Source organism: Pelophylax lessonae (assembly GCF_965119305.1).
Source record: "Pelophylax lessonae genome assembly, chromosome: 5".
In the NCBI taxonomy this organism is placed as follows: domain Eukaryota; kingdom Metazoa; phylum Chordata; class Amphibia; order Anura; family Ranidae; genus Pelophylax; species Pelophylax lessonae.
Window position 1 is genome coordinate 545,433,373 of NC_138772.1, and position 23,385 is coordinate 545,456,757.

The following is a 23,385-nucleotide window of genomic DNA, read 5'->3' on the forward strand; positions in this document are numbered from 1 at the left end:
TGCGTGCGTTTGCCTGTGCGCACGTGAGCCTGGTGCAGGGTGCTTTCAAATAAAATCATTTATTTATTATTTTTATATTTTTACTTTTTCTTTACATTTTTTTCTATTATATTACCATCACATTGTATGTAAACATCCCTTGTGATGGCACTAAAGCACGACAGTCCCTCTTTACTGAGACATCTGGGGGTCTATTAGATCTCAGAGGAGCTCTCATCTGCCCTTAAAACCATCTGATCAAAACAAGATTGGTTTGAATAGATGCTTTCCCAATCCGAAAACGGGTTGTTTTACATTATGCCCAAACCGGAAGTGACTAAATACTCATCGGCGACCATAGAGATGATTGGGGACATTCTGGCCCCTGATCAGCTCTATGATCAGCCGGTGGAAGCACAGACCTCAGTCACGGGCTCCCTGGTGGGACAGGAAAGCCCGGAGAGACTAATAAGTCAGTAGGATAGCTTTTGCATTGTAAAACCTCACTGGCTCTATAAAAAAAAATAAAATGGGGTCATGACTGCCACCATGGCCCTGGTATAACCACTGAAACTGCCACAACACACCAGTACAACGTTTGACAGCAAGTGGTTAAAGTGTCATTAAAAAATCAAGTGACAAGGTGTGTTATGTAGCTATACTTGCCTCATGCTTATTATTTTCTTACCATTAGTATCTGTTTTATTTCAGAAACTATTTGATAATTTTCCAAAGAAGACTTTTGTTTTTGCAGTAGCTATTTTTTCACTTGCAGTCTCTCTATGGAACCCCCATCATAGCCACCACAACTCGTGTGTTGCCCACAGAGATTACAAGTGTATGTGGAGCCACTATGCAGAGAACGCTCAGGTCAGAGGAAGTTCAGGTTCAGAGGTTATCTGCTGCACCCACCTGATTTCTCTTCTGTTCATTGAAGGACACAGCAGGATCTTTAGATCGTGACCAATGGGTTATTACGCCACTTACAGGAATCATTGATCATGATTTAAAGATGCAGCTGTGTCCTTCAGTGAGCACAGAGAAAGAGATTTTACTTTGAGAACAAAAATCCTATTTCGATCTTTGAGGTTCACAGCCAGATCTTTACACGGTGACCAAGGACTCCTACAGGTGGTGTAAAAGCCCATTGGTCACGATCTAAAGATCCTGTTGTGTCCTTCAAGGAACACACGGAAAGGGATTTCACGGTGAGTACAAATTCAAAATTTCAGGAAGGAATCTGTAATGTGATTAAAGTTTTTATTTTAAAACTTTAAAAGCAAATTATTAACCAACTCAATACCTCCATTTGTTTATATATGGCCTCGTATTGAGACTATAACCATGTTCCTGGTAACGTTTGTTTTTTACGGGAGGCGATTCCTATCAGGTAAAAGTGATCCAAGCAGCTGTGCAACCGCTGGATCACTTTTACAAGTGGCCGAAGTGTGTGACATCAGAAACCGGAGGTGATGAGGGTTTTGCCACTTCCAGCTTAGGTTTGTTTATTTACAAGTCATTACTGGCTTGTACAGCATCTGATCTAACCAATCTCAGTTTGATCACATGCTTTGGAGGCCAGAGGAGAGATATGGGGTCTAAAAGACCCCAGATCTCAACATAAAGAAAAGAGGACCTGTTAGGACAGATGCTATCACAAGGTTCATCCCTTGTGATAGCAAGAAAGTTTTTAAAAATGAAAAATACAGTGTAAAGAAAAAGTTTTCAACAAAATAAATGTAAAGCACCCCTGTTCTCACACACAAATGCAAACACGCACAACGGTCTGGTGCGCATATGTAAACAGCAAACGTATGAGAGAGCAATACTAACACCACACCTCCTATGCAACGCTAAACTGGTAACCTATAAAGGTATTTAAAGCATTGTCTATAGAAAATTTTATATACCATAGTTTGTTACCATTCCAAGGCCGTGCACAATTTTCAATAGAGGCATTTTTGGGATCTATTTACTTGCCATAGCATCCGAAAATTGGGCATTTTATTATGTTTGTGTTCACTAAAATTCATTAAAGGTTTTTATTCTTTTTTTTTTTTTTTTTTCTGAAAATTTGCTTTAAATTAACTGCTGCACAAATATCGTGTGACATAAAAAATTGCAACACCCATTATTTTATTCTCCAACGCCTCAGCTTAAAAATATATATTGCTTGGAGCGCTTTGAGGTAATTTTCTAGCAAACAAATGCTGATTTTTCATGTTTTGAAGTGGTTAACCATCTCATCAGCACTTTATAGCTGGTTTCAGTGGCTAAAGAATTAACATAGCTTTTGGCTATAAGGCATTATTTTTTTTTCTCCCAGTGTATGTCCATAGTGTTTGGCTAGCTCATTTCTCCTACATAGTGATATAAATGAGAGGAGTAGCAAGAATATTTGTATCCGTCTGATATGCAGAACTTTATAGAATGTCTGAGTTCAGAGAATTGGGATTCATTGGAGTGTATGCATCCCTGAAGTTTAGACAGAGTTGCATTCATTAGGACAAATCCAAAGTCTCCAGTTTTCCTTTTGATCCTTCAACCCTGCCATTCTCAACCAGAGTTCCTGGGAGGGGTGGAGTAAGGTTGCACCGTCTTTTCCACAAGAAAACGGACAGTTGACTGAGAATGTACATATATAGTGTTGGATGTGTTGGAGCTGGAGAGAGTACAGAGAAGGGCAACACAACTTATTAGGGGTTTGGAGGACCTTAATTACGAACAGCGTTTAGAAATGCTTGATTTATTCTCCCTAGAGAAGAGACGCCTGAGAGGGGACATGATAGCGATGTACAAATACCTCAATGGTGATCAGAACATAGAAAAAAAACTATTCAGTCGCAAGAATTGCATGAGGACACGAGGCCATACAATGCGAATGGAGAAGCGTTTTAACCTTAGGCTACGCAGGGGGTTCTTTACAGTAAGGGCTACAAGACTGTGGTATTCTCTACTAGAAACGGTATTAACTGCGGGAAGTATGGCTACTTTTAAAAGACTCTTGGACACACATCTCAAGGATAAAAACATTCAGGGGTATGGGAAATGATTCACACCTACACAGGTTGAATTGGATGGACTATTGTCTTTATTCAACCTCAACTACTATGTAACTATGTATAGTGTAGCCCTTGAGCCCAGAAAGCCAGTACTGGGAGTGGGAGCATAGATATGTAAAAGGACTGTAATGAAAGGGATCTCTAATAGTCCCATGTAATGTATCCCTAATCTCTGTCTTCTGCAGCATGTCCCCAGTCCCCAAACACACATGTAGCATATCCCAAGTCTGATCATCTCTTTATTACAGGTCCCAGTCCCCCAGTCCCCAAACACACATGTAGCATATCCCAAGTCTGATCAGCCTTTTATTTATTTTAGTACAGGTACTTGTATAGCACCAATAATTTACACAGCACTTTACATATATATTGTACATTCACTTCAGTCCCTGCCCTCAGGTTGTACTTTTTGTAGTATTTCCAGTCTCCTGTAGCGTTTCAGAATATTGTGTGACCCCCCCTGGGGATATCACTAGCCATCAAATGAGGCCCTAGAGGTGTATAGTATAATCTATTCACCAAAAATCATAATGTGTATAAATAAGCAGGATCCTGGTAAAGTTACTCCGATATACACGTGTACTGCACTTTGTGATTGTTAGTGACACTTTGTGCACGGTTTCTGTCCATTGTATTTTGTTGCTCAGGTGTGTATACTTTTCTTTGAAATGAATTCTTTAGCAGTGTATTATGATTCCCATGTTCTCTCTCATCTCAGGTTGGCAGACCCAGCAACATTGGCCAGGCACAGCCCATCATAGACCAATTGGCAGAGGAAGCTCGCTCCTTCAACAGAATCTATGTGGCTTCCGTGCACCAGGATCTCTCTGATGATGATATCAAGAGTGTGTTTGAGGCCTTTGGGAAGATCAAGTCTTGTATGTTGGCACGGGACCCCACAACAGGCAAACACAAAGGTTACGGTTTTATAGGTGAGAATGTTGTGCTGCCACTGATATGTAGATCATTTACCCCACTATCCCCTGAATTTCAGGGTCAGGTCAAACCATCTCCAGTACATCTTTTGAAAGAATTGCCCCTACCAGAAGGGATTTGAAATGTCGAGTCTGGTGATCAGGGTCCAAAATATTTGCTCCAGGGGTCTCCGTGTGTCTGCTCCAAACTAATATGGTGTATAAACCACCTTTCTCATGCGCTCAAAAAACCAGGCTCCCCGATTGCTCTTCCTACGGGACTTTACATATGACGTCTCGGATGGCTACGGTCTTGCTGCCCTAAAGTCCAAAGGTACCACCAACAAAAAACACAAAGAAGGGCGCACCGACCTAGCGCATTATCCTCAATATTGGCTTTATTAATATAACATAAAAATGGCTACTCACAAACGAAGGTGAAAAATAATCATATCGGACTTGAGTGTCAGGAGTAGTCCACACAATTGTCCATTGTCCTGTTTGGATGACGGCTGACGCGTTTCGAGGCTACGCCTCTTCCTCAGAGCCACTCCGAGTCTCTGTGTCTCCTTTTGATCCTGGGCACACACTGACTCGTGTGCCAGTGCTTTACCGTTACCACATGCAAAGAAATGAAGGCTGTACTCCAGACACCAACTTCGCATAAAACTTTTATTCCAGTGTTCACACTGCCTGCCTGGGCTTGTATCTCATAGGGTTTACGTGTCATAGTTTTGCCTCTATTCCTGCTCACCATGGAGTTATTTTCAGCTAGGGTTTTTCCAGAGGTTTCTAGCGGTTACTGTGCCCATTTAAAGGTTCCTGCAGACTTCCAGGGTCAGTGCCACTTGAAAGAGCCAGTAGCATGACACCAATTCTCTTTTTAGCTGTCTGTAAGGGTGCCATTCTTCCCACTGACCACCAATGTAGGGTACACGTTTCCTACTGACACCTGATAAATTCTTTTTCTTAATCGCACATTACAGGACGTAGGGTTTCATTATATCCATAATGATTGAGTTATGCTACCACTTCCCCCAATATTACACCTCCCAGCACAGTACAGCCTTTGTTTTGTGCTACTGTCCTGAGGTGATGGCTGTGCCTGTAAAGATTTTCTTTCTATAGGTGTTGGCCTGTGGTTTTGTTCTGGGTGTTCCATACCCCCCTAAGGGCGTAAGGGAAGTTTCTTATGGGTATTAAAAAAGAATAGCGCGCAAATGCAAAAGAAATTACTACCAAATCTGAAGAGAGTCCATAAATGAAAATGGGGGTTTGGTCCCACCATATGGCCATATCGTGCTCAAGCCCACTACTGCGTCAAAGTACCCCATTATCAGTGGGTCCTACACTATCCATGAAAAAGAGATGAATCCAGCCCTTCTAACCCTTGGAGACAACACTCCTTGCTGGGGAAGATGTGCAAATGCACTACAGGGAACTCCTCCTATATCCACTTGATGGTGGACACTGATTGAGTACAGGTGTGTGTGGGGGGTGGGGAGGGCTGCTCAACCTCGATAGTCTGGTCAGACCGAATACATAATAAACAGGCAAAAAATTTGGGGGAGCAGACCCATGTATTTCCAAAGCTGCTGCAGCTATGAACCAAAAGACATGTATATTAAAAAAGAATAGCGCGCAAATGCAAAAGAAATTACTACCAAATCTGAAGAGAGTCCATAAATAAAAATGGGGGTTTGGTCCCACCATATGGCCATATCGTGCTCAAGCCCACTACTGCGTCAAAGTACCCCATTATCAGTGGGTCCTACACTATCCATGAAAAAGAGATGAATCCAGCCACATCTTCCCCAGCAAGGAGTGTTATCTCCAAGGGTTAGAAGGGCTGGATTCATCTCTTTTTCATGGATAGTGTAGGACCCACTGATAATGGGGTACTTTGACGCAGTAGTGGGCTTGAGCACGATATGGCCATATGGTGGGACCAAACCCCCATTTTTATTTATGGACTCTCTTCAGATTTGGTAGTAATTTCTTTTGCATTTGCGCGCTATTCTTTTTTAATATACATGTCTTTTGGTTCATAGCTGCAGCAGCTTTGGAAATACATGGGTATGCTCCCCCAAATTTTTTGCAAGTTTCTTATGGGCCCTGGGCTTGTAAAGTTACCTGTCAGTCCTGCATCCTGTGGGCAGTCCTAACCTGGGTACATAATGACGCTTGTAGGTTGCTCTACAGGTCCAGGGCAGTAAACACATGATGAGAATTATGTCCTTAAAGGCTCCCTTTTGGAATATGCCTGCCATGATGGGTGAAGATTGGGCTCTCTGATGCTCTCGGACTGGTGAGTGCCTACTGTGGGAATTTTTCTCAGGTGGCTGTGCCCCTTATAAATGTCCCCTTACTGCAAGAACCTAATGTGTGCTGTGCTGCTGTGGTAGGGGCAGATTGAGTGGGCTGCCTGTGTTTGGTGTTTTTCTGCTTTACACTTATCTTTTTTTGGCTTTGAGGTCGCCGCTATGGCCACAGCACAGAAGGGGCGCAGGTTTTGCCCAGCATGCACACATTGACATCACAGGCGCATTGGCACATGCTTGGCTGCAGTATTGAATTTTACAGAGATTCCTTCAGCTGGGCGCCTCTCCCTTCACAGCAGTACAAAGCACAGTGGCGGGTCTTCCGACCCAGGCTGTGGATACCGAGCACATTTTTTGGTGGTGTGGTGTGTGCCACCAGGTGTTTTTGTTGCAGCAGACACTCCTTTCAGCTGGGTGGTCATGTATTCCCCCTTCTAGGGTGAGGCATTGTATCTCTCAATAGGCCAAGGAAGAAAGCAGGCAGAGAAGTGGTGGGGGTGGGGGTAGACAGTTTACCCTGTAATGACTCCCCTTGGGTCAGATCAGTCCTAAGTCCTTGACTTTATCCGGCCTTTCCACTGTTGCAGGGGCACATTTCTCCCATTCCTATATGTCAAGGGAGGATTTTTTGGCAGCCATCCTTAACTTGCGCAAAAACTCTAGGATATAATTAGCAAGCTATAGATTATATTTGTTATTCATAAAACAGTTTAGCAATACATTTTAGTAAATTCATTTTTGGGGCCACAAAAACCCAAGCCATGAGTTACAATAAGCCTTATAACTCTGAAATTACCTTTCAACAAGCTATAGATTCTTATATATCTTTAAGTTTTATTTAGGAACCCACTCTCCTTGTTTGGAAGCCCTGGGCTGAAAATGTAGGTACTCTCCCTCTTCTCTCCTCTCCCTCCCCTCTCCTCTCCTCTCCCTCCCCTCTCCTCTCCCTCCCCTCTCCTCTCCCTCCCTCCCCCTGTTTTGGGGGATAAGGTTTCAGAGGACCACTCTTTAGAAACAAATGTGAAAGATGAGGAACCGAGGGAAGAGCGGAAGTCCTGTTTAGAGGACTCAACTGGGAGAGAAACTCGGGTTCCGGCCTGACGCAGGTACAGAGGACCATTGTTGGTTTATTTTGGCGGACGTGGTCCAAGCTAATTTAAAATTGCAGGAAGGGATGCATTCCAATTGGTCTCATCCAGAAAGGGTGTATCTCCTCCTAAGCTTTTCACTCAGTACCCTATAGGGGAGGAGTTCTCCAGCCGTAGACCCAGCTATTTCCTACCTAATATACCAAGTGCGGCACTATATGTGCATATTGAGTACAAACATGTCCCAAAAAACTTAATTCATTTATAAATAAAAATAGTATAACCAAAAATCAAATGAAAAAGTCCTCAAGTGTCCATAAAAAGTGTCAACGTGAGCCACTATCCTATACAGTACAAATTTTCAAAAGAGAAACCCGTCCCCTCAAATGTCCCCAAAGAAAATGTGAGCCACTTGAGTATAGTGTAACATAAGTTGGAAAAACGTCAATCTTCTACTGATTTAAAGAAGTGTCCACCTCAGTGTGCACAAAATTTCCTTAACTGATGTGTTTTACCACCTGTTTAAGTATGGTCATATAGCACTCAAATGTTAACAGCCACTCAGTCCTAATGGGCCTCCACATTCTTCACATTGCAGGCCCTCCAGCAGTGCCCAATAGTGATCATATACAAAGAGAAGCTCATATAGTGTAGTAAGGTTAAAACAATGATTTATTCTAAATAAAAGTGCACACTCGCATAAAAGGCCACAAAGCAACATCACATTGTAAGCATCTGACCGGTAACCGTCAACGTAGGGTCCTGCTTCCGGTATCGGCATGTGTGATGTCACTTCCGTTGGTCCCGTCCGATGCGGTTCGTCGTAGCAGACTTCATCAAAGGAAATGGCCTGGATCTTGGCTTAATTTCTGGGGTTGATGAACCCAGAGTAATCCCATTGTGGGGTACTTGCAGGGCCAGCTTCTTTGAGAGCAATTGGCTCAGACCCTGATGTCAAACATCTATCGGATGGTGCGGGTTCTGGAGAGGTTCAGTTAACTGAACCTCTAAAAAAAATCCTTGTTCCCGACACAACATCGGAAATACTTGGACTTCCTGCCACAGGAAAAATGCCTTTCCTTCTCCAACATTGGTCCTTCTGCCTTTGGTGTCACGCAGTTTGAATACAGTCAGACAATGCCACGGCTGTGCAGTGTAAGAAGCTGTGCCACTCAAACAGGTGAACATGAACTTGTCCTGGGCAGAACTGCTGAGTTCCTCATTTGTCAGCAGCTAAATTGAGGCAAGTGAGGGGCCTTTTACCTGGTGGTGTTCAAATATGTCGGAGGTGGGAGTCTCTGGATGTTAATCTTCTAGTGTCAAGGTGCTACACCAAGCTGGACAGGTTTGTCTCCTGGACCCTGGACAGGTTTGTCTCCTGGACCAGGGATTCTCGGACATTTGAAGTGATTGCCCTGGTGACTGCTTTTGGATCAGTACTCTCTCTGATCTGTTAGTTTTCCTTTGCTTCAGCCTAACCTGCTGCACAGGATAAAGACTGAAGGTGAGCTGCTTATTATTGCTCTGGCTTTATTTCAAGGAACATAGTACACAACCCTTGGCAGACAAGTCGCGGGTTGTTCCAGATCTGCTGTCGCAAGGGTCAAAATCCCATTAGTCACTGTCTTTAATGACATGTCTGTTTAAAGCCCAAGTCCTGAGGGACAGGGGGGCTTCTGACTTCTCCGTTCCTATCCTGCTCAGGGCAAGGTTGTTGACCTCCAAGAATGGGTATCATTATACTTTAAACCCTTTATTAGCCTTGGTGTGGGAACTATTGCATCTTCTTTCATTGTAAAGGCTTTTATGCAAGATGTCATGGATTGTTCCATGTCAAGATTGTTCTGCCTGTCAGGTTCCCGTTGTCTCTGTGGGGCCTTAATTTGGCATTGTCTGTTTTACTGTATTCCCCATTTAAAACCTTTTGAGAGATAAATTTTTTTGCTTCTTGCATGCATAGTTGACTTTCTGGTGGCCATTACTTTGGATCATAGGGTCTCTAAACAGACTGCAGGAACAATTTTTTGGTCCTTCACCGGGATATGGTTATGTTGAGACCTCAGACTTCTTTTTTGCCTAAGGTGGTGCCTTCCTTCTACCAGAGCTAGGGCATTACCATCTTTCTGTCCTAGTCCTAATCATACTAAGAAGAAGGTGCTTCATTTCTTGGATGTGGTCAGTGCTCTGCTGGTATACCAGAACTCAACAGCTTTGTTTCAGGAGTCTGATTCCCTATTGTTTCTGCCTGTGTCCTTTCAAAGGACCAGTTGCTTCCTGCTTCATTATTACTTTGTGGATTTGCCAACTCAATTCTCCAACCTGTGGCATCCTAGGACAAGGTTCCTCCTTTTCTGGTCAGGGCCCATTTCTAGGAGCATCTGTGCTTCTTGGGCAAATCTGCATCAGACCTCAGCAGTTGAAGCTTTTGGTCTGCTACTTGGTCTTCTGTTCAAGCGTTTACGTAACTTTACCAGGTGGGGATATTCATGCCTCTGCAGACACCAGTTTTGGGCAGAAGGTATTGCAGGCGGCTCTGTAGTGGGGTCTTACCCTGGTATATTTTTAGGCTTGTTGCTATGTTGCCCACCCCTCATGTTTAATGCTTTGGAAAATCCCAGTCATTATGGATATGATCAAACCTGTCTTGTGATGTACAATTTAAGAATTTGGGGTTTTCCTGTAAAATCCTTTTCTAGATGTACTTCACAGGACACAGGGATCCCTCCACTCTTTTTGTATAGTTCCTCATTGCTTGCCACAAATCTGAAGCAGAGCAGAACTTGGAGGGGTTATGCTTGGGGGGCTGCCTTGTTTTGGCCAGTGTCCATTTGCTTGAAGGTGGTAGCCTAACCCAATCATTATGGATCTGCTGAAACCCTGTGTCCTGTAATGTACTCCCAATAAAAGGGTTTTAAAGGCAAACTAAAATATAATTTCTCTTACGTCCTCCGACAGTCGCCGCCTCTTCATATTCGTCACATATGGGGTATTAGACTTTGCTCCGAAGGAGTAGCTAGGCAACAGAATATGTTAACAATAAAGCTTTAACATATCCCACCCTCAAGGGGTGGTCCCCTCAGTCAATACCCTCCTACTTCCTGCAACCATATCTCAGTTTTAATGTCTAGCTTGTCAGGAGTGGCTGGCTCTCTCTGTGCTGGGACTTTCTGTCCCAGACTTTCTTCTTTTTAATATTTTGTTTGAGTTTTTCTCTCTACCTTTTATTAGCTGTTATTTTGTCAGCGTTAGTTAGTTCTTCGGACGAAGAGGATCATGCGGACTGGGTCTCGGGCTGATCCCCCTGGTCGCAGGTCGTGGGTCAGTGGCTTCCCAGTCTGCCATCGAGCGTTCAGCCAGGTAACGCTCCTGGCATAGTGAACGACCCATCCCTGTTCGGTGCAGGGATGATTGGGGAGGTGGCTACCTCACTGGACGCTGTGCGGTTTCTTAACCCCCATTTTGTGCGTCTTGAATTGCGACTCTCCCTGCCTCATGTGCAGCGGCTTGTTCGCCTGTGCGGGTCCCCCACGCCATGTGAGGTAAGTGTATTTATGTGGGGACATGTCTGTCGGGGGGGGTGTCAGTCTGGGACTGTGTAACCTGCCTCTATTCACACTGCTTGTCTCCCTATCTCTCGGCTGCATGCTGTGGGCTGCAAGGGGGGGGGGGGGAGCTGTATGACACTGTGTGTGTCAGGCTGGGCAGTGTGAGAGCTGTGTGCTGTGGGGCATGTTTTTTCTTGGCATGTTTGGGCATATACAGCGATCGCTGCGGCGATCTAACATGTATCCTTATATTGGATTGTAATATGTGTTTTAATGCACTGTGGAGCGGCGTTTTCGGCGCCAAACGACGCCATTTTGCCTGCACCCGCTCCGGCCGCATGGTTTACATGCATGGCGGCCATTTTCTTGTAGCCTCCATAGGCTTACATAGAGCGCCCTGGCAGCATCACTTCCTCTTTCCAGGAACACCGATCGAGGCAGCAGCAGCGGCGAGGGTCTCCTCAGGTTTTATCCTTCTGTTCTTGCTATCCATTGCCTGTGTTCAGTTTGCATATTCCCTGTGGGGGTCTCATTGTGCTTGAGTGTGGTGCGGTGGGCTGCGCTTGCCGCGCTTGCTAAAAAGGGGCAGTTAACCCTTGGTTGTCTGGCATTACAGGGGCAATGGATTCTCAGGAGGGCAAATTTCCTACAGTATTGGTGGAAAGCCAGGGGACCGCTGTTTCCCCCCCAGGGGGGGATTTAGCCACTATTGTGGCTGGCCTTGCTGCTCAGGTGCAAATGCTGGTGGCTGCTCAATCTACTAAACGGCCCAGAGTTGCTCTGTCCTCTGATTCTGAGGGTGAAGGTGATGGGGCTGTTCTGGCAGGGACCTCCTTATCGGGGTCCCGCTCCTCTCTTGATCTAGTGGGGTCTGAGGTGGAGGCTGAAGTTGAGGGGGTCGATAATTCTCCCCCTGGCTCGCCTGAAGAGCTTGCAATCATGGATGAGTTGATTGCTTCCATTAAGCAAACGCTGCGTTTGCAGGACGAAGTGTGTCCCCCCGCTGCCTTGGCGGCTTATGGGACGCAGAGAAAACGCAGGACGCCGCAGGTTTTTCCCTGCAATGCTGATTTTCAGCGCGCCGTTAAGGATCAATGGCGCGATCTGCGCAAACCTTTTGCGGTACCAAGTAAATTCAAGCTGCGTTATCCTTTTTCGCCTGCCACTGATGAACGGTGGTGTGTGCCTCCACCAGTGGATCATGCAATTGCGGTTTTGAACAAAGCCACTGCGATTCCTGCAGAGGGTTCCCCTGTTTTCCGTGATGCCACGGATAGGAGACTGGAGTCTCTTGCCCGTCATACTTATTCTGTTACGGGTTCTATGCTTAAGGCTCTGTTTGCTTCTCTCATGGCGGCCCAGGCGATCGCAAGTTGGACGCAGATGCTTAGGCGCGTCCTAGTGGCCGATTCGGCCTCGGCGGCGACCCTGGATATGGTGGATCAGATCCACCAGGGTGTCATGTATCTGTGTGATGCGGACCTGGACTTGATTCCGTTGGCTGCACGTGTGCACAGCGTGGCGGTGTTGTCTCGCCGCCTGGTTTGGTTAAAATGTTGGTCGGTGGACCAATCTTCACGTAAGACCTTAGCCAATCTGCCTTATGATGGGTCTCGCCTTTTTGGGGAGTCCCTGGATGTGTTGATTAAGGGGATCACCGGGGGTAAGAGCACTCTCTTGCCCCATTTCCCCAAGGCTAAGGGGGCTTCTGGGAAGAAGCATGCAAATTTTCGGCCCCCTCAGGGGTCCTTTCGTGCCTTTCGGCCGCACTACAAGGGCAAACCGTTCAAAGGTCAAGGCTCTCAGAAGAAGCCCTGGTCTGGGAAACAGAAGTCCGGCCAATCCGGACCTGCAGCCCATAACAGTTCGGCCTGAAGGGGCGCCCTCACCCAGTTTTGGGGTGGGGGGACGCTTGCTCGGTTTTCTTCAGCCCTGGTTGGCCCGTGTGCGGGACAGATGGGTTCTGGAAATCGTTCGATCTGGTTACAAGATCGAGTTTCTCTCTCGGCCGGAGAGCAGATTTTTTCCCTCAAATCTTCAACTGTCTCCAGAGCGCCTGCGGGATCTGCACCTGGCGGTGCGGGACCTGAGGGCTCAGGGAGTGGTGGTCCCGGTGCCTCATCGGGACAGGTTTCGGGGGTTTTATTCCAATCTGTTCACCGTGCCCAGAAAGGAGGGCAAGGTTCGTCCGATTCTGGACTTGAAGGCTCTGAACCGCTCTGTGCGGGTTCGCAAGTTCCGCATGGAATCCCTGCGGTCGGTGGTGGCTGCCCTGGTTCCGGGGGAATTCATGGCCTCCATCGATTTGAAGGATGCGTACCTTCACATCCCCATATTCGAGGGTCATCAGAGGTACCTTCGTTTTGCCATTGCGGAGGATCACTACCAGTTCGTGGCGTTGCCCTTGGGTCTCGCCTCGGCTCCGCGGGTCTTCACCAAGGTGCTTGCACCGGTTCTGGCATTATTGAGGGCCCAGGGCATTTCTGTCCTGGGGTATCTGGACGACATTCTGGTTCGGTCTGCGACCAGACAAGATCTGGAGGAGGACCTGTCTGTCACAATGCAAACTCTGCAGGAGTTTGGTTGGACGATAAATTTTCCAAAGTCGACACTGAGTCCGTCGGTTCGTCTCCCCTATCTGGGAATGATACTGGACTCGGTGCAGGCGAAGGTCTTCCTGCCGGAAGACAAACTCAGGACTCTCCGGGAGGAAGTCAGGTCCCTCAGGGACGTTCCGAACTCGTCTCTGCGGACGTGTATGAGATGTCTGGGATTGATGGTCTCGGCCTTCGAGGCGATTCCTTTCGCACAGTTTCACACGCGGGGTCTCCAAGCGGAGATCCTGTCCAGGTGGGACGGGCGACCTCAATCTCTGGATCTTCAAATCTCGTTGAGTCTTCGCACCAGGGAAAACCTTCTGTGGTGGCTCCAGTCCCCGTTGGTGTCCGGGGGCAAGTCGTTTCGTCCGATCTCGTGGACGGTGATCACCACGGATGCCAGCCTGTCTGGCTGGGGTGGAGTTCTGGGCGTTCTGTCCGCTCAGGGGACTTGGTCGGAGGGGGAGTCTTCCCTTCCGATCAACATTCTGGAATTGCGTGCGATAAGGCTCTGTCTTCATCGCTGGACGGACCGGCTGCAGGGTTGCCCGGTTCGGGTGCAGACGGACAATGCCACGGCGGTGGCCTACATCAACCACCAAGGGGGCACCAGGAGTGCCCGAGCGGCTCGAGAAGTGGCCGACATTCTGTCTTGGGCCGAGACTCATGTCCCGGCGATAACGGCGGTTCACATTCCGGGAGTGGAGAACTGGCAGGCGGACTATCTGAGTCGCCAGACCCTGGATCAGGGGGAATGGTCTCTCCATCCGGCTGTCTTCCAGACGTTGTGCGCGAAGTGGGGTCTTCCAGAAGTGGACCTGTTCGCGTCTCGCCTCAACAACAAGGTGAAGAGGTTCGTGGCAAGGACGCGCGACCCTCGGGCAGACGCGTCGGACGCGTTAGTGGCCCCGTGGCATCAGTACAGGCTGATGTACGCGTTTCCACCGATTCAGTTGCTGTCCAGGTTCCTTCGCAGGTTACACTCGGAACGCAACACGGTGATTCTTGTGGCACCGGACTGGCCTCGCCGGTCCTGGTACGCAGACCTCGTGAATCTGGCGGTCGACGCCCCGTGGCGTCTGCCTCTTCGAGACGATCTACTGTCTCAAGGACCGATATACCATCCTGCTTTACAGTCGCTGGCTTTGACGGCCTGGCTGTTGAAACCGAGGTCCTGAAGGAGAGGGGTCTCTCTCCGGAGGTCGTTCATACTTTAATCAACGCGAGGAAGTCTTCCTCGGGGAAGGTTTATTACCGTACTTGGAAGGCCTATTTTGCCTGGTGTGAGTCCAGGGGGTTTTCACCCCGCACGTACTCGGTGTCCCGTGTGCTGTCTTTCCTTCAAACGGGTGTTGATCAGCGTTTGGCGCTGGCTACGATAAAGGGTCAGGTGTCTGCTCTGGCCGTTCTGTTTCAACGTCCCGTGGCTTCCAATCCTTTGGTTGGCACCTTTGTTCAGGGTGTGCGGCATCTGGTTCCCCCGAGGCGGGATCCTCTGCCCCCTTGGGACTTGAATCTCGTTCTCTCTGTGTTACAACGTGCTCCTTTTGAACAGATCAGGGAGATCTCGTTGTCTATGTTGTCCAAAAAGGTCGCCTTTTTGGTGGCGATCACTTCGGCTCGCAGAGTGTCGGAACTGGCGGCTTTGTCCTGCAAGTCTCCGTACCTGGTTATTCATTTGGATAAGGTGGTCTTGCGACCTAATCCTTCTTTTCTGCCGAAACGAGTTTCAGAATTCCATCTTAATGAGGATATTGTCTTGCCTTCGTTGTGCACGAAGCCTAAACATCCAAAGGAGGTGAGATTGCACTCTCTGGATGTTGTTCGGGCGATAAGGGTTTACCTTAAATCGACTGAGTCTTTTCGAAAGACGGACTCCTTGTTTGTTCTTCCAGAGGGTCCTCGGAAGGGCATGGCGGCTTCGGCCTCTACCATCGCCAAATGGATCAGGCAGACCATTGAACAGGCCTATCCTTTGCAGGGGAAGGTTCCCCCTGTGCCTGTGAAGGCGCACTCTACTAGATCTCTGAGTACGTCTTGGGCCTGTCGTCATGGGGCTTCTGTAGCCCAGGTGTGTAAGGCGGCAACTTGGTCGACCGTGCACACTTTCACAAACTTCTACAAAGTAGATGTTCAGGCATCGGCGGATGCTTCCTTTGGCCGCAAGGTTCTTAGTGCGGCTGTTCCCTAGGGTCCCTTGTTGGGGACTCCTGGCTGTTGGGATAAGTTTTGTATCCCCTGGTTTTTTTGTCTTTTCCTGGGTTGTTGCTCCTGTTGAGCACTTATTTTTGCTGTTGCCCAGCTGGTTTCCTTCCTTTGGTAAGGTTCCTTTCTTTGATGTGGAGACTGCGTTGCCTTTTCGGCGCGGATGCGTTTCCCACCCCTCATGTTTGCACTGCTTTGGGACGTCCCCATATGTGACGAATATGAAGAGGCGGCGACTGTCGGAGGACGTAAGAGAAAACGGAATTTTTGTAAAATCTTACCTGTAAAATTCCTTTCTCTGAGTCCTCCGACAGTCGCCGCCCCCGCCCCTCTTTTGGGGTTTGATTGTATACTCTACTGCTATTCCACTAAAACTGAGATATGGTTGCAGGAAGTAGGAGGGTATTGACTGAGGGGACCACCCCTTGAGGGTGGGATATGTTAAAGCTTTATTAACATATTCTGTTGCCTAGCTACTCCTTCGGAGCAAAGTCTAATACCCCATATGTGACGAATATGAAGAGGCGGCGACTGTCGGAGGACTCAGAGAGAGGAATTTTACAGGTAAGATTTTACAAAAATTCCGTTTTTACCGGGAAAACTAAAAATGTTTTCATGGGGTACTTGGAGACGAAAAGGTTGAAAAAGGCTTTCCTCTTCTCTTTTCTATAATGTCCTTGGTAGGTATACAGATCTGGAAAGATAGAAATACCTGTTGCCTGGCTGTCAATACTGATCCAGTAGATTTACAGAAGTACAGCCAAAGCTAGTTAGGAGAGATGTAGCCAATGGATCACAGGAGAGTGCAGTTCTTTCTGCATTCCTGTAAACGGTTTTCACAGATGTCACCGAACTGGTCCAGGCTCGGGAAAGATTGTGACCATATGGTCAGGATCCACCCACATGTCTGGACCAGCACCCGGCTCAGCCTCTCAGCGAGCCGCTGGGAGCCTGAGCCTTCGGCCCCCCCTCCACTGCCCAGCATATTCCAGTGAGTGCAGGGGGGGGGCGGCAGAGCAGAGACAGCCGCTGATTGACAATCAGCAGCTCTCTGCTCATCTGCTCTGAGAACTGAGTGATCAGCAGTGTTTGATCACTCAGCTCTCAGTGTTAGAGCCAGATCCTGCATCCACCTAGGTAAATATGATTTAAAAAAATGTAAAAAAATTCCTATAATTCTCTCTTTAAATATGAGAGAAGTCTTTGAAAAATATTTTGTAGTCTGAGTCAGTAATCTACTAAAAGTAGAATGGATCAGGATAACAGTACTACATTAATGTTCAAATATGTCTGCTTCTATATTTCTTCCCTGGTCAGGTAGTCGTACTCTACAGGAAAAGCTGCAGAATGTGATATGTTTTTTTCCAGAGCATGGACTCACTGCTGTCAACTTGATCCCTGCTATCTATGTATTTACAGAGTATGAGAAATCTCAGTCTTCGCAGGATGCCGTCTCCTCCATGAACTTGTTTGATCTGGGTGGACAGTACCTTCGAGTCGGGAAAGCTGTTACACCACCGATGCCTCTTCTTACACCAGCCACCCCTGGTGGCCTCCCTCCTGCTGCTGCTGTTGCTGCCGCTGCTGCAACTGCCAAGATCACAGCTCAGGTATATTAACGGACAAGTGTGTAAACACTAGAGGCTGGAAGGGATGGGGCTGTATAGGTAGCTGACCAGAGAAGAGCTAAGGGAGAGCCTTGCCACCCTTTTAAAGTGTCCTACAATTAAGCAAGTGAAACTAGAAGCCTCAGACCAGCAGGTGCTGAATAGCGATGTCACTTTAAAGCGGAGTTCCACCCAAAAGGGAAACTTCTTCTCATTTACTCCAGGACAGGTAAGTGTCCTAATATTAAAAGTCAGCAGCTACAGTTATGTGTAGCTGCTGACTTTTAATTTTTGGAGGGGGTGAGGCTGGAACACCACTTTAAATAGTGATGCAACTGCCACTTTCTCTAATGGATGTCACTGGTCTTTGCTGGTTCGGGTAGAAAAGTTTAAACCCTTTTATGCATGAATTATGAAAGTCACAGTCAGCATTTTTTCCCTCAGTGTTTTTATCACGTTTTGGGCATAAAAAATTATTTTATTTTTTTTTAACTTTCATTTTCTAAGGATTTCTGCATATGTTCTCTCGAGTGGACTGCATGCGCTTGAGGTGTATATGAAGAAACTATTTAGATGGCATTTGCTCCACTATTCTGGGAGGCTTTCTATCACGCTGTGCACTTGAGCTTAGGCACATTGGACGTTAGCGTTGCTACTAGGGGTGTCTGGCACTTTTTATTTTTGCTTCTAAATGCCCCTGCATGTTAGCCTGTGTCCATGCACACATAAGTGTTTAGAGGAATAAAAAAAACATCAAAGACATAATGGACTAGGTGGGACTTTAAGTGAGACCCAAGCAGGTGGTGCCCGGCGTCTTTATCCCTATAACAAGAAAAAAATGAGGTTGAAGGATTATAAGAGGTGCATGAAAGTCAGCCAGCCCCCAGTCTGATGTACTCACCCTCCAGTCTGTCACCAACCAAATAGACCTGTCTCTTGATACAAAGAACAGGGGTTTAGTTGACACACATTTGCAAACGCATGTGTAAGCTGCAGAGCCACTTCACGGCACCCTGGTAAATCTGCAGTCCTAACACTCCTAATTTAGTGTCTTCACACTGGGAGCACATGGCTGCTAATGGGTGGATGGGGGAACAGGTGAGAGGGAGACAGCCCAACCTCCCCCAACCCACCCTCATCCATAACTGGCTGTTGTCTCAAAACTCAAATAACTAAGTTGTAACGATGGTACAAACTGGAAAGGACCAGCTGAGAAGCATTGCACCTCCATCCCCTTGGTGGATGCAGTATAAAGACAGGGATTTTATATATCCCTGCCAGTGCATGTAGGAGCAGCCGCATTTTGGCACAAAAGAAGCTTGACGTGTGTAAATGCGCAATAACAATAGGCATGTTTAGCGCTTGAGTGTGAATTTAATTCAATGGCCAGAATAAATTCTTATTCTGACCATATAAAAGAATTAACACCTAAACGCTTGATGCGCCTAAATGCGTTACACGTGTGTACAAGCGTCAAGTGGTTTTTAAATCAAATGCTGCTAGGATGAAAAAGTGTCTACAAGAGCTAGCACAACATCCAGTGTGCATGAGACCTTACTCACATAATGAAACTTATCTGCACAACATGTTTTTGTTACACAAAAAGTACAAATTACATTCAAATAGTATAAATGAATGGATTTATAGCCAAAAATAAAGCAGCTGCTTTGTGAGAGGCTTACAGTGTACAGTGAAATCGGAGGAAGCCATTTCAGTCCAGGAGAGGAGCCGATACAACTGTGCAAGACTGAAGGGAGGGCCGGAGATCAGTCCACATGTCAGTCCACATGTCAGTCCACACAGCTTGCATTACCCGAGGATCTAGTGACACTTTTGTGTCTTGTAACATTTAATTCTTCTGACCATTAGACATGTCCATGTTTGAATGGTTGTGGTATAATACACCCCTCTCTTCTTCACAGGAAGCAGTGGCTGGAGCGGCTGTCCTTGGCACGCTGACGAGTCCTGGCCTGGTGTCCCCGGCGCTAACGCTGGCGCAGCCTTTGGGGGCACTACCACAAGCAGTCATGGCAGCACAAGCCCCTGGGGTTATTACAGGTAGGTATCTCATACAATGTCTTATCAATTATTTTTGTAACTGATTCAGTAACTATTCCGGCCTTCATAGTTCAGAAGGCAGCAGGCTTTGAGTCTTGTCTGCCTCTATACTGAAACAGGTATGCACAGCGTACGCCCATGACCACCACGAGAATGCACAGGTGTTTCATGCACCCTCGTGCAAGCAGTAACATTCACATCATTTGGGATGCAGCGGCTGCATAGACACAGCTGCAGCTCCCAATTTGACATCTGTTTAGGTGTACGGCCCGAAGGCAGATAGTGTGTGCTCAGGGCTGTGCACCTGCATGAATTGGGAGATGCCGCTGCGTCCCAGTTGATATGTAAAGGACTGCTTGCACAGGATTTCAGCAGGTAAACATGGCCCTCGCATGGGTGTATGCTTTAGTACGCCCCATGTAAATGAGGCCTTAGTTTTATTAAAATTATATGATATGAGGACAAACAAATCTTTTCATTAGTATTAAATCAGGCTGGCTCTTTTACTATGTATATGATGGGAAATCTAAAGGAGATTTTACAATATGGTAAGCCTTACACAACATCATTTATCATACAAAACTCACTGACCTGTGAAATAAAAAACACACTGATAGATCTAACCGATTCCTCCATCTGCACGAATAGCTTACTCCATGCTGTACAGTGTAGATGGATAAATCTTCAGTGACAGCTATTGTATCCTGAGCGCCAGTGGCAGCTGTCAGAAGGCTTGGAACAGCAGCTGCCACTTCTGATTGGATGTAGCCATTATTTAGCTGACAATTTTCTATGGTCTCCTTGAATTTTTCACTTAAAGGATGTTGGGCCAGAACCTGCTGACATGGCTACCCACTAAGGCCTTGTGCACATGAGGGCATCTGTTTAACCCCTTTCTGCCCTTTAGGAGCTGTTATATGCGGGGAGTCGGAAACGTGCATTCGGTTCATGTGATCGCTGTGATTGGCTGTCAAGTATGCATCGGGAGCTTTCCGGTCGCTGCCGGTGATTGTACTGGGAGTGCACAGCACAGAAAAGTGTTTAGATGAGGCCACAAATATGTGCCATGTCGGCGAGAAGTTAAAGTGGATGTAAACCCCATTTGTGAAATCTGACCTGGGGTAATATACCTGTACTGTTTACTTATCTCTCTCCAAAGTGTCTTTCTGCTCCTCCGTTCCTCTGTTATCAGCATGATAACTTCTGACCCAGGAGATAAGGAAATTTGTGTCTGAGAAGGGACTTGCAGAAGACTGATAAGTAGAGAGCTTGTCTATTCACAGCACAGCTCTGCAAGTTTCTTCCTTCCTCTGCCTATGTAGAGGGAGTTGTATGCCTTTCCTCTAATCAGCTCACACACTGTATGCCCAGACTCCCCTCCCTTTGCTGATGGATTTGATGCCGCCACCTTCAGAAGCAGGAAGCTAGCGCAACTTATTGGTTTTAAATCTAAAGGCACCAAGTGTTTTAACCTTAATGGGTTCTATGCATTAAAGGGTTACCCACAACAGTAAAATCAGTCTGCATATGCAGTAAAGGATGCTTGTTACTCACTGTGGAACGTAAGGGGTTAATCCTCTGCATTTTGGTAAAAGTCTGTTTGTTCCTGTCTTCTGTGATCCTTCACTTTGTGCATTGTCCCCATAACATGTCCAGATAAGACAGTGGAATCAGACTGCACATGCTCAGTTTGGATGTGTATGCTAGATAGGCATTTTTCTTCCTAGGAGGGTCCATGTGATCAGCTCAGGGCCAATCAACACTGTCCAGACAGAGGGTTCAGGGGTCATGCATCCTGATAGGACAGCCAGTGCCGTATAACAACTCCTCCTACAAGCTTTAACAATCCTTTCTTTTAAAATACATTTTTAAATAAAAGAACGCCTAACTGTGTGGTGGCTGATGGCTGGCTTGGTGTCATCTGGGTGGCTGGTTTGCTCGCTGGAACCATGTTGTGGGGTGGCTGGCTGGCTGCTGGCACCCTGTTGTGGGGTGGGTGGCTGGATGCTGGTCTGGCACCCTGTTGTGGGTCGGGTGGCTGTTGGCTGGCACAGTGTGGTGGATGGCTGGCACCATAACTGGACTTCAGCTGGCTGCACAGTTGCACACCAGGCTGTTCGAGGCATTGGAGGCGGTTCTTGAAGGCAGAACGTGTGTGGCGCGTGGTGAAATGACGTTACATATGGGCCACGCAGGCGTGGGAGGTGGTCTTGGAAGGCAGAACGTGTACAGCGCAACATACGCAGTGACGTCACGAAAATATTGGTAACTTCAGAGACCGATTCGGATATATCGGAGATCTGTCCCCGATATATCGGTATTGCCGATCGGTCGATCTCTACTTCCTAGTTTTTCCATTTTTTTTTTCCTTCATGCAAAAATCAGGAATATTGCTGCACTCCTTGGTAACTTTATTGAATCCTTAAAAATCACATCAGAGGTATGACCGGAACATAAAAGGTAACGCGTTTCACGCCAAAGTCAGCGCTGACTTTAGTTTGCGTAAGCACCAATTTAGTGCGAAACACGCTACCTTTTTGTTCCGGCCATACCTGTGATTTTAATGCTTCAGAAAAGTTACCAAAGATGCAGCAATATTGGGGATTTTTGCATGTCTGAATCTCAGACGAGCTGTGCAGCACCCTGGGTTCCTGTTCACAACAGAGTGGCATTTCTTTGGCTTTTTGTTGCCTTCAAAGATTTTTTTTTTTCTTCCATCAACCATGGTGCTGGGTATCATAGATCCGTGTAGTCCCCCCAGCATCACCAAAGAGCACATGCCGGCCCCAGGGGGCTTGGTTGCGACAGCTGGTAGGGGCTTGTCCCCTTGATTTGCGAGTTCCATTTTGTGTTTTGTTTCTGCTCCAGAACCCTTTGGTGTGTGTGTTTTTTTTTTTTTTGCCCCCAGTCTCTAAACTCTTCTTCTAATAACGCCTGTGTGCGCATGAACACACAGGCTTACCAAGAGGTGTGTTTACAGGTGGTGTTCTCTGTGTGCGTGAAGCCTTAGTGAAATTTTAATCAGTGTGAAGCCAGCTTTAGACTCCTGACTCTGCTTCTCCTCTTTTCCAGTGCTGCTGTAAGGGCCAGTTCGCATTTGTGTGATCAGAGATCGAATGTAATCCGGAGCACACTGCTCCTAAACTACATGCGATCTCTGTGCGGTGCAAATTTCAGCCATACAGTTTTGTATGGCTGAATTTGCACCGCAATCGCATTAAACATGCACACGACCCTTTTTTTTATCCACAGCGGAATCTGATCGCATGGTGGTTCACACTAGTGCGATCCGATTCTGTGCGAACCTGCAGATCACACTGCGATATGCGATCTCAACAGGGGGTGTTGTTAACTTTTAATTGACACCCCCTGAGGGGGCGTATCGCATATGGCAGCGTGAACTGCCAGGGGTGCGGATGCAATGCAGAAACACGCTGTATATTCGCAGCGTTCCCGCATCACATAAGTGTGAACCGGGACTAAAGCTTTATTAGAGATGGCTGATATTGAGCCAGATACAAATACATTTCTGACATTCGCTCCTACATGTAAAAATCTACTTTTTTTTTTTTTTTTTTTTGCTAGAAAATTACTTGGAACTCCCAAACATTATACATTTTTTTTTTTTTTTTTTAGCAGAGTCTCTATAGAATAAAATAGTGGGTTTTGCAATTTTGTATGTCACAGTATTTGCGCAGCGGTTTTTGGGGGGGGGGGGGGGGGAAACACTATAATAAAAAAAAAAAAAAAAAAAAACCTACGGTGACTAGGGGATGCTTTAAACGCCTTTTACAGGTTACCAGTTTAGAGTTACACAGGAGATCTGGTGGTAGAGATATTGCTCTCGCTCGGACATTCGAAGGCAATACCTCGCGTGCGGGAGTAACTCTTGCATTCGCATTTGCGTATAAGCAAGGTGGGATGGGGGCGGTTTAAATGTTTATTTTATACCATTTTTTTTATTTTTTTTGGTACTAGCTTTATTGCTATCACAAGGGATGAACAACAT

At 46.7% G+C, this 23,385-nt stretch overlaps 1 protein-coding gene across 5 annotated transcripts in view; it reads left to right on the plus strand.

Moving 5' to 3' along the window:
- Positions 1 to 23,385, plus strand: part of PUF60 (poly(U) binding splicing factor 60) — an 86,352-nt gene that overhangs the window by 57,496 nt on the left and 5,471 nt on the right. For all 5 annotated transcript variants that reach the window (XM_082257587.1, XM_082257588.1, XM_082257589.1 and 2 more), the window contains 3 exons: positions 3,760 to 3,973; positions 17,131 to 17,321; positions 19,241 to 19,376. In XM_082257587.1, the coding sequence (XP_082113713.1) occupies positions 3,760 to 3,973; positions 17,131 to 17,321; positions 19,241 to 19,376 (541 nt within the window). The remainder of the gene's footprint in view (positions 1 to 3,759; positions 3,974 to 17,130; positions 17,322 to 19,240; positions 19,377 to 23,385) is intronic.